This window comes from Apis dorsata, unplaced genomic scaffold, assembly GCF_000469605.1.
Source record: "Apis dorsata unplaced genomic scaffold, Apis dorsata 1.3 scaffold_194, whole genome shotgun sequence".
NCBI classification, from domain to species: domain Eukaryota; kingdom Metazoa; phylum Arthropoda; class Insecta; order Hymenoptera; family Apidae; genus Apis; species Apis dorsata.
In genome coordinates this window covers 447,339-459,177 of record NW_006263478.1, presented here as the reverse complement: position 1 = coordinate 459,177, position 11,839 = coordinate 447,339, and the positions used below count along the sequence as shown (strand labels likewise).

Sequence of the window (11,839 nt, the reverse complement as noted above, 5' to 3'; positions counted from 1 at the left end):
TCTAGTGGCTAGGATACCTGGCTTTCACCCAGGAGGCTCGGGTTCGATTCCCGGTACCGGAAACTTTATTTTTTATTTTTATTTTTTTTTAATTGTAAATTTATAATGAAAAATATTTTATAATAAATTGTTAACTATTAAAAATATTAAATTATTGTATAAAATGTTATAAAAAAAATTAATTTAAATAAATAAAATTATTAATAATTGATTAATGATAATTTTTTCACGTATTTAACAAAACTTTTAAACGTTCTGTAAATAAATATCAAGAATTAGATGTAATATAATAACCATAAAAAAAAAACAGAAAATTTACACGTGAATAAAAAATTTCTAGATATAGTTCATTTTAAAGAAAATATCTTTGAAAAAAAAGAACTTATTAAAAAAAAAGAAATGAATCTAAAATAAAAATGGAATGTATTATTTCTAATAAATAATCAAAAATAAAAAATAGCAAACACATATTAAATATTAATATAACATCGATAATATCATATACAAATAAATTTATAATTTACCAAATTTCTTACATATAAAAATTATAACAATGATAAAAATTATAATGATATTAAATTCAAACAGTAATTTTAGTTTATTTAAATTATAAATTATAAATTAAAAAATAAATTTAAAAAATCAATTGAAAGTTTTTAATATATTATTTTTCTAAATAACGATATTTTATTTTATTATAACATAAAATTTTAATTCCTTAGAGCTATATGATTCAAAACAAAAAATTTAAAATACAACAAAAAAAAATATCCTATATACCAAACATTGCTAACGGTTTAGAATAGAATACGGACAAATTGAAACTGTTATTCAATATTTACACAGTAAACCTACTAAAGTCGTCCAATTTAAACATGGACAAAAGCATCGATGAAATAACAGTCACAGACAACTAGTAATTTACGTTATTCGCTAAAAAATTACTTAAATAGAATTTCACAGTTTTGAAAATTTTAGTTAAAATATAAGTTATTTTAATTATTTCTATTTACAAATTTATAAGTTAGGAAAAGTTAGTTTATCTTATAAAGATAACAAGACTAAATAAATAATGCTTATTTTGCTTTTAATTTTTCTTTATATTTTGAAATATAATAATAAACTAATTTTATTTAATTTCTCTGTTGAAAAAAACATATTCTTTTTAAAATAAACTAACGTATAGTTATATGCAAATAATAATAACCAAATATAAAATAATATACTATAATCATATAAATAATCATTTTTCAAATGTTTTATATAATAAATTCTTGTTCAATAGTTTTCCTTGCAACGGAAAAAAATTATATATTATATTTTTATTATCTTACCTTTTTTTGAATCCCTTAATCCAATTTTATAATTCCTCAAAATTCTTATAATTATACGATACCTTTATTTATCGATGAAATAATTATCTTTTCTCACATTATACCCACCATAACACTTTCATTATCACAGATAACGAATTAGAAATTAATTTTTAATTCTAAAAACTTAGTTTTCAAGAAAAAAAAAATATTGCTAGTTCATATAAATGAAAATTTTAAAATTATATAAAGAAAATTTATTCCTTTAAGATTCATTCCTTCCAAGATTTCAACTAATTCGGTTCGCACAATTTATAACAGCATTTTGTAGATTCGCTAAAGATGGAGCTACATGAACATTATTATATCACATTTGATTGGTGATTGATACCACTTCCAATAATACTGGTAAGAGACATGATTGGATATTATTAAAATAAATTTTTATTTAAATTTTATATAAATTATTCAATTATTATTATTTACTTTATAAATTTATTATGATATAAATTAATGTTAAAAAATTATTATAAAATTAATATTTATTGTTATATTTTATATTTAAATACTTTTTATTACAAAACAAAAATTAAAATTTTTTATATATATATATATATATATATATATTGAAAATTGACTTCTAACGATTATATTTATATTTACCACAATTTTTTATATCGTTATACTTAAATTTAAATATATTTATTTTCATAGTTTTTATTATATGATTTATTATTAAATAATAAATCATATAATAAGAGCGAATAACACGTTATGTTTTTGATATTTTTAAAAATTATTATTTGTTTATTATTTAGCTTATTTTATAGTAACATTTAAAATAACTAAATATAATTATAAAAATTTAAATCTTTTCAATATATTTCTCTAAATAACTTCAAATTTTGAAATTTATTTATAGATATCCTAATTTTAAATATATTTATTCATAATTTTTATAGATTTTATTGCATTTATGCATTATGCATTTTTTTTATAAATAATAAAATATGTGTTTAAAGAAAAGATGAGTTTTATTCGAAACTATTGACCATTTCAATTGACTATCAGAGCCAAAAATTGTAGTATATATTGAAATGGTTTATTGATTTATCTTTGCCTTATCTTTGACTTATCTATTGCTTAATCATTATTTTTTAATTATTTTTTAGATATATTATTTTTACTATTATAATATATATTATTAAGAAATAATTCTTTATTTTTTTTTATTTATTTTTATATGTTATATAATAATACTATATATTTTATTAAAATTTATTAAAATACATATTTTAAGAATAAGATTTTCAAGATCCGGTATGGTCTAGTGGCTAGGATACCTGGCTTTCACCCAGGAGGCTCGGGTTCGATTCCCGGTACCGGAAATTTTTTTATTCTGTTTTTTTTTTCTTTTAATTCATATATTAATAATGTAAGTGTAATATAATATCATTATTTTTAATGAATAATATTTAAATATTATAAAATAAACATTATAAATACGATATTTATACAATAATAACTTTATATATCATTTTTTAGTAAATTATTATTTTTTCTGTGATTTATATAAAATGTAAATTTTAAATGAGTATAATGCAATTGTTAAAAGTATTAAAAAAAAAAAGAGAAATGAAAAAAAAACGATTATAAAAATAAAATTGTGAAGATAAAATTATTTATAATACTTCTATATTTTAATAATGTATGTGTGTAAATAATGTATGAAATACAAATATAAAAATTATAAAATTATATTTTTAATATATATTATTTCTTATTAAGTTATTTGTAGAAATGTAAACGTGAACTCCGGTATGGTCTAGTGGCTAGGATACCTGGCTCTCACCCAGGAGGCTCGGGTTCGATTCCCGGTACCGGAATTTTCTTTTTAATTTATGTATTTATACTTTTTTTTATGATAAATTTATATATTTGTAATTAATGCATTTCTAAAATAAATAAAATATTCAAGAATTTTAATAATTGTAATATTTTATAATGGAAAATTTTTTTCTTCGTCGTTTTTTTAGTTTAAATTATCTTATTTTTGTACTTTTTTTTTATTAAACAAATTAGTTTTTGTAATTATTATTTTATTTCTCGATGTCACTAAAATTTTATTCATTTGAATATTAATAGGTACTAATATGAGAAAGAAAAAATATTTTCATTACCTTAACTTGGCCAACGCATAATGTCTTTGGTGGTTGATTGGCACGTACTACAAATTCAGGACCGACACATTGGGCTTTGTTAAATGATCTTGTAGGTCCACCTATTGTTCTGTATAAGCGAGACGGTGCTCTTTGAACGGCTTTACCACGTCGTGCTCTGGGTCCATTCTTTATCAGATTTCTAAAAGCATTATTAGAAAAAAATATGTGTTATGAATTTATCTTTTGATAAACATATATATAACATTTAATTTCTTTCCTTTTATATAAATTGAATATTTATTCGCATTAAAATAATAAAATAATATAAATAGAAATTTAATATTAACAAAACTTTTAATTTTTGCAATTTTTAAAAATTCTAAAAAGTTTCACTTTAGAATTTTTATTATCTAATAGATATTTTTAAATTAATAATTATTTCAAGATATTAGAAAATAGCTTTTCTTTAAAAGTTAAACGATAAACAATTCGTTAAATCAATTCGTTATATTATAATACTCGAACGGATTGACGTCAACGAATTTATCCATGTTTAACAATCGTAAATTTCAAAGGATTCTCAAGATTTCTCCGCCAAGAACGATCATAGCGAAATCTCTTTTTATTTTTTTCATTTTCTCTATTTTAGAACGATTCTTTTTTTTCTCCATTCTTTCCTTTTTTTTTATCTTTATATTTTGCATTTTTCTATTCAAATTTTTGTTTTCATTCCATAAATTCCAAATTTATTTTAAACTATAGTTAAAGATAGAATCATTTTCTTTATTCATTCTTTATTTGAATTATTACTTTCCCTTCATTTATTTTTCTGATTCAATATAATTCCTATACTATTCAATAGTAAAATAATAAATCTTCATACTTTATGGAAATTAAACAATAAACCAAATTCAATTCAATTAAAAAATTCGGTTTAATTACAGTTTAAAAATTGCTGATATAATTTAACATTCTGTTTCAAGATTGATGAAATTCTGTAACACGTTATTGTTGGTAGATTACATTATAAATTTTAATGTAACCTGGTCCATTAACATGCTCTTCATATTTTCCAATGGCTTTTCAATATTCAATGTGTTATTATTAACAAAATTTAGCAATAGATCATATAGAGATATCTATAGATTCTATTAACATAAAAGATAAATGTTGGTTTATTTAAAAATTGTTATTTAAAAACTGAGAAAAAAAATTTCATGAATACATCTTTTATGACAATTAATACTTTTGCTATGGTTCATTAAAATAATTTTAAAATGATCTATATCTTAGACATCAAAAGAATAATTATTTTAATTTGTTTCAGTGTCGTTTGTAACATAGAATTTTGATATAATAAATTGATTCCATCTATTATATTAGTCTGAAATATATTAACGTAAAATCTTGAGCTGCAGTTGTCTGATTAAATGCACAATATTTTCAATTAAATTTCGCATCAAACTTCTTCTCTAAATAAATTTCCCAGCGAGTAACAATGTTAAAAAATTTTTTACCTAGGCGGTTTCGCCGGTGGTTCCGATTTGTTGCTTTCCACATCGGAGAATGGCAGCTTCTTCAGCGTGGTGATTATTCGAGGCGGCTTTGGTGGTCCTTGAACACTTCTCACTCTCATGGAAGACACTGGATTTTGTTGTTGCACTCCCTGTTCCTCTTTCCCTCTACCGGCCGAACACCTGTGATCGGTCGTTGTTACGCTTTGCTCCGTCACCCGCTCCAAATCATCCTGATCCCTGCTAGGAAGCTGAGGATTCGAGTGTTGCCTCTGCAGCGCTGGTTTCTCTCGCGTCGTAGATCTTCCGTAAATCTCCTCTCGTGTCCGCTCTGTCGACGACGATGTCGCTATATCCGGATGAGAATAACCGGCTATGGACGGTCGCCTGCGTCATAAAAATGTCTTAACAATTCGAGTAATTCACGCAATTCGAACTAAAATAATTACTCACGATGACTTTCACCTATTATTATCTTATGAATATTTATCACGCTTCAAAATACAGTTACATCTTGGAACACTGTTATCTTTTCAAAAAAAAAAAAAAAAAAAAAAAAAAAGAAAGAAAGAAAGAAAGAAACGAAATACCTTGCAATAGCCGTGGTCGTGTACACATCCTCGTTACGATGGCCGACAGGTGTCTTTACGGACAGTCCGTTCACCCTGACGTCTTGGGAGCTGAGGAAAGGTTTAACGGGTAACGCGTAAATCGGGTCGCTGTAAACGTTCCCTCCTGGATTACTTTCACCGACGATCGTCGATGGCAGATTTCCACTGCTCCTCGTGTGCTGCAACCTCGTGTAAATCGGCTGTGAATACGTTCTCGAGTGATGGTGCCTTCGTTGATGCTGCAACACCGGCCCAGCGACCGGACGCCCGCTCGCCTGAACGTTCACCTGCGAGTGAAACTGCGTCCTGCGATCCTCCACTTCCTGCCTACGATTCTGTTGCGACTGTTGGCCGCACAGGCTCGTCAGATTCGGGTGTGAGTGAGAGTTTCGCGACTGAAGCTTGAACAGCGCACCCTTGGCCGGATGATGATGATGATAGTGATGTACCTTGGGCGTTTCAGCTTGTTGAGACGCCTCTTGAAATTGTTGGATATGTTGATGGGGCTGGTATCGGGCTGGAGAACGATGCTGGTTCGAGTGATTATTGTACTGATGATTCATCGATCGATACTGTTGATCTTGATTATTATTATGGTGATGGTGATGGTGATGATGATGATGATGATTATGATGAGGATTTTTGTTGGCCTGGTTGTGGATCGATTGAAGGGAGTCCGGTTGTTGGGGTGGTGGTGGTTGGGGATGGTGGTGGTGGGGATAGGAGTTGGTCTGACGACGATTCTGATCCGAGAGATCGGATTGATTTCGAAGAGGAGGCGGAGGATTTAGGTGTTGATATGTGATCATGCGTTTTCGAGCTGTGTACTGGGAGGATTTGACCACCTCGCGGTACATATCCATCACGATGTGAGTGAAAGGCTTCGACTGTAAACGGGTGCGGCAGTACTCGGAGATTACCTGAAATGAGACAGAGAGCAGAAAGTGTTTACTTATCGTGTTAAATGGATAATAATATATTAAATTTTATGTATTTGTACGGTTCGAAGATATATTTATCAATTCTTATTTATATTTTTATTGGGATAAATTTTATGGGTTTGTTATTTTGGACAGGTTTCTCGATAAATAGTTGGATAACGATTATCGAACTTAATTTAGTTTAACAGTTAAATAAGTACGAAGTGTTCTTGCGTCGATACAAATCTGAAGAATATTGGAAATCAAATAGGGGAGATCAAAATTTTTAGTACTTTATTGTAGTTATTAAACGGAAATTAATGCATGCCATTATTATTCGATAAAATGGAAAATACAAGAAATTAATTCCAAGTAGATTTAAAATTTCGTTCTAAAATGATTATTATTATAACTTTTTATTTCATATTATCAATAAAATCGTACGCGTGCGGTATTCTGATTATCCGATTTCGAAATGCTCACATTGGTAGACAATCTATTAGTTTTAGGAGGAACAATAGCCCCAAGAAATTCCATAGACTGTGATATCAACGGAGAAGCGAGCCGCAAGTTCGACCTATCATCGCTTCATTGTACTCTAGGATGACAAAAGCCAATTCTATAGGAAGATAATGGTTTTGAGAAGACGATGCAGACGAAAGGTACTTTTGTATTTTTTTTTCGTGTGTTTAGTCACTCTTGACCGATTTTCACGCTCGAGTATTTACGATTTTATATTACACACAATGTGATTTGTTTGAAAATTCAAAAAATCAAAGAAAAGTATTGGCAAAAATCATATCGTATCATAATTTCTATTACACTCTCAGTAAAAGAGTACATTTTTGGAACAAAATAAAAACGGAAATATCCTATGAAATCCCGGCTAATTTTTACCACGATTTAATCTTCCAAGTTATCAACATGGTAGATCATTTCCATCATTCGAATTTCTTCTCGATCCTCCGAGGATCGATCTCGGTCGGTAATTTCAGCCGAGCGGTCGATCGAGTCCTCCGACCGGATGATTCATCACCGAGCCGAGGAATTCTCGATGAAATTGGCGACGACGAAGGGATAAATTCGCGCCTCGTGACCCCTCTTTGCCTCGGGATTTCATCAATTTCGTGGCCCATTCAGGTGCAACCGATGAATTACGGTCACCCGAACGAATGGTTTTATTAAAAGTGGCCAGTTTCTAGAGAGACGTTAATCATCGAGGATTTCTTTCTTATCGTTTATCCGAGACGAATTATTTTTATCCCTTCGAGAGATTAAAGATGAAAAATAAAATTATTTTTTGATTTGTGGGAAGCTTGTATTAAGCGTCATATATGCGACGATATGAAAACTTTGAATAATTAATTGGAATGAGAGAATTCCTCCATATTGATGACTTTGAAGTATTTTGTTAAAGTTATCAGTCTTGAATAATATTTCTTTGTAAATATTATTGCAATTTGACTTTAATTTTCGAGATATTCACAAGAAAATTTTATTTGTTTCTCAATATTCATTGATCAATAAATCAATTAACCTAACCTAACCTAATCTAACCTAATCTAACCTATTAAATTTTTTCATATAACTATAGACAAAATCATGAAATTCTCGATTAAAATCGTTAAATCGTCTCGATTAAAAGCATTATATATACATATTTTTTCATAGATCTCAGAAAAAAAGGGAAGGAAAAAAAAAAAGAAAGGAAGGAAAGAAGGGACTCGTATCTCTGCCCTCTATCGGTAGCGTCGGTGAATTATATCTTGTTATCGATTGAGCATTGTTTTTTTTATCTCTCACTTTTCAATCTCACACTTATTTCATTTTAGGAAAAATTCTACTTTTCAAAAAAAAACAGCTAATTTGATGATCTTCGTCATCAGTTCGATCAATTCTCAAGAGAAAATATATCATAGATCGTCAGAAATTTTTTAACATTATCATAGAGATATTTAACCCACGCCAATCGTTACGATCCATTCGCCTTCTCCATTCTATTCGCGGGACATATAACACAATTAAAGCGTGTCCGCCTTCGCAAACGTTCGAGTGCTTCTCCACGATCGTTCTCTATATTCGCCTTCGATCGACAGATCGCCCTTTACGGCCCCAGTATTAATGAAATTTGTAACTGTAACGCGCGATGATAGCAGTCAGACGTGATCGACCTAATTGCATAATCTGTAGTCCTTTGCAAAACGGAACATTTTGATCGAATATCTTTTCACACTGGGAAGCAGAAACGAAGTTAAAAGGGGAAAAGATATAAAAGGATACTCCTCTTTGGATAATTAGGACTTTTTTAATACACCTGGATGATTTATGTGGAATTTGACGCTTGAGAAAGTAATGGTAATGGAATTAATGTTAATTGATAAGATATTAACGATTATTATTATTTTTTGTAATAATAAGCTTTTTTGACGGGGATTTTTGTGAATTATGCGAACGAATGCATGCTTCAATGTATGCACATATTCTATCTGTTCTATACGTATATATACATTCCATATACTTATATCCTATTCTATTTCAGCACATTCATCACTCTACGAATTTCAATTTAAAATTTTCCCATTCTGAATAGCAAACTTCCTAAAATATTCAGTTCCAAACTTTATTTCCTGATCCCTAATAATAAAATTTATTCAAAATGCTTTAAGTCATCGATTTTAGAATCGATCAAAGCCAAATAATAATTTCCCCAAAAGCCAAATGTAATTTTCATTACATCGCTTTTTACCGTGTGTACCTCTCCATCTCGTTCAAGATCAATTTGCCGCAATTTAGCCCAAGAATCCATCCTCGTTAGCATAAAACTTTCTACTTCACAAAACCGTACGTACAAGATCAATTTGCCGAAGAACAAACGCGAATCACGAAATCACGTTTCCCAACGTGTAGAATTATTCAAAACGATACAAATCTCGTCTCAAGATTCGTCTTGAAAAATACGATCAAAATCAAAGTTCAAACAAATATGCATATTTTTTTTTCGAATCACTCTTTTATATTTATTCTCCGCCTCGTAAAACCATCGCGTCCAAGATCAACTTGAGCCAATTCTACGTTTCTTTTAACATAGAATTATGCAACAAACGGGTACCACCAACCGTTTCACGGTTCGTCGTCGAAACGAAGAACAACTTCACAATTCGAGAAGTCGAGAGAGGAGAGATGTAGGCCGTGAATTTCAATAACGTGGGATAGCCACGCTGCGTTTTATAGCCGCGAAATAGCATTGTTATTCCCGCGAATGGTCGACCCCCTTCCTCGTTGTGTGTATTCGCGTGTGCATTCGCCACCCGATTCAACTCCGATGCAGCTGCTTCTTCAACCTCGTTCGCGATTCAACGTCTCGTCCCGTTGCTCTTGGCCGTGACACGGGAATTAATTTTCGGGCCGCCATACAAAAACGCCAACCGAATAAATCGCGGCCGTAATTATTATGTGTCCCTTCAGGCCACGACAAAACGCGTTATAATGGCCTCCTCTGCGTTCACGTGGCGATGGAGAGAAGTCGGACGGGCGTATTATTTACGTTTCGGTTTTGGGGAGAAGTCGTGAAAATTGAATTGGTTTGAAATCGGTGTTTTGAAACGTGGAAGATTCAAATGGACAAATGGAAGAGTCTTTTGAGTACAGTGTGTAAATGTTCTTTGCTTCCTTTTCTTTGGAGGATTGATTTCTGGAAAGCAAATGAATGAATGAATGTTGATGTACAAAAAATATTTTGGTCTCTAGAGACAAATTTAAATCGCGTCTATATTAATATTTATGTTTAAAGAGTATTATTTTTTGGTTTTTTTTTTAAATAATATTTTTATATCTTCATGGAATTCGTTAGTTTAAGTAGAATTATTTGAATTTCGTCGTGGGAATATTTATAAGAAATAAAGAAAAAGGGAAAAGGAAGAAAAAATATCGAACTGTGGAATTGCAGGGAATAAAATATCGAGTTTTTAGCGATATCTATTGAATTATTTCCCGTTTTCGGTGCAAATATACGGACGCGTCTATCGAAAATTTGCAGTTTCCGCCAGGTGAATACGTGTCGAAAATAAAAAAGTTTAAACGAAACTAACGTGAATATTTATCAAATTTATTACAAATATTCGCGTCAATCGTTCAATTCCTCGAAATATAAAAATATCACTATCCATCCTGAGATTAAAAACTAATTATTTATCAATGCATAATCAAATTCAATGTTCTAAAAATTTATCACAACAGTTTTTTATATATACTCTTTGCAAATAATAACTTTATTAACGAACTCAACATTCCATTGTAAAACGTAATTTATTTATTCGAACAATTATAATTCGTTCGATATTTTTTTCGACATACAATAACAATTCTGTTTAAATAATCACTGTTGTTACTAAATATATATTTCAACAAACTTCACTTCACATACTTCCTTCCCTCTACTTCATTCCAAAATTAAAAGAGAAAATTTTGCAAATTTTACATCGTTAAATATATATGTATACATATCAACAAGATCAGACCACAAAGAAAAAAAGAAAATATTTCTCCTCATCCAGCTTTGTCATATCGGTTTTTATATCCAAGGCGAGCAGGAGATTGAGGAAACGAGTCGGATGTTCCCGTCGCAGCGCGAGGAAAAAGAGGAAAGACGGGGAGGAGGAGGGAACAATTTCAACTAGATTTACAGACTTACGTCGAGCAGATTCATCAAGGAAGCTCGTCTCCGTGGATCAGGTTCCGTCATGGCGGCTAAAACGGACTGGAGTGCCGACGAGGGTGAAACGGAAACCGTTCCTGTCAGCGCCGCGACTCTCGGGGTCGTGTCCAATAATGCCCTTCCCAACGAGTACATCCACATCTGAAAAGCGGCGGAATTCCATGTGAGGCTCACATCGTAATGCCGTTCAAGAGATAAGACACGAGAAGTGAATATATATCGTCTACTGCCTTCTCCGTTCTTTATAATCTCGCGTGAGCGAGACGAGCTGGATATTTCTAAAAATATTTACGTATTTAAGATAAGAGGAAATGTTCCAAAATGGGACACGAGCGAGTTGATAATTCTAATTATTAATTTCATCGATTCTCATTTAACGTTTTTGATATTTTTTTAATTATTGTTGGATATATTTTAACTTTCATCGAAAAAATTATGGATGTTGATTCGGTATCACGTTGCAAAGAAGTTAATTTTTACTCGAAAATCGTGAAAATTATTTATTTAGAATCATTGTTTTCTTTTGCTTTCCATTTCCATAAAATATATCTAATATTTATACTCATATTGTTACATATAAAATCAAAAGCAAACAAATAGACTGT

General features: G+C 30.0%; 1 protein-coding gene and 2 non-coding genes across 4 annotated transcripts in view; 2 read left to right on the top strand and 1 right to left on the bottom strand.

Annotated features, from left to right (window-relative positions):
- LOC102677154 overlaps window positions 1-11,839 on the bottom strand; it is a 99,335-nt gene that overhangs the window by 13,189 nt on the left and 74,307 nt on the right. For both annotated transcript variants that reach the window (XM_006614599.2, XM_031509961.1), the window contains exons 4-7: window positions 11,211-11,375; window positions 5,580-6,520; window positions 4,993-5,376; window positions 3,494-3,674 (exon numbers count right to left, since the gene is read on the bottom strand). In XM_006614599.2, coding sequence (XP_006614662.1) covers window positions 3,494-3,674; window positions 4,993-5,376; window positions 5,580-6,520; window positions 11,211-11,375 — 1,671 coding nt within the window. The remainder of the gene's footprint in view (window positions 1-3,493; window positions 3,675-4,992; window positions 5,377-5,579; window positions 6,521-11,210; window positions 11,376-11,839) is intronic.
- Window positions 2,630-2,701, top strand: Trnae-uuc. The gene has a single exon. It is a non-coding gene; the product is annotated as a tRNA-Glu (tRNA).
- Trnae-cuc lies at window positions 3,128-3,199 on the top strand. The gene has a single exon. It is a non-coding gene; the product is annotated as a tRNA-Glu (tRNA).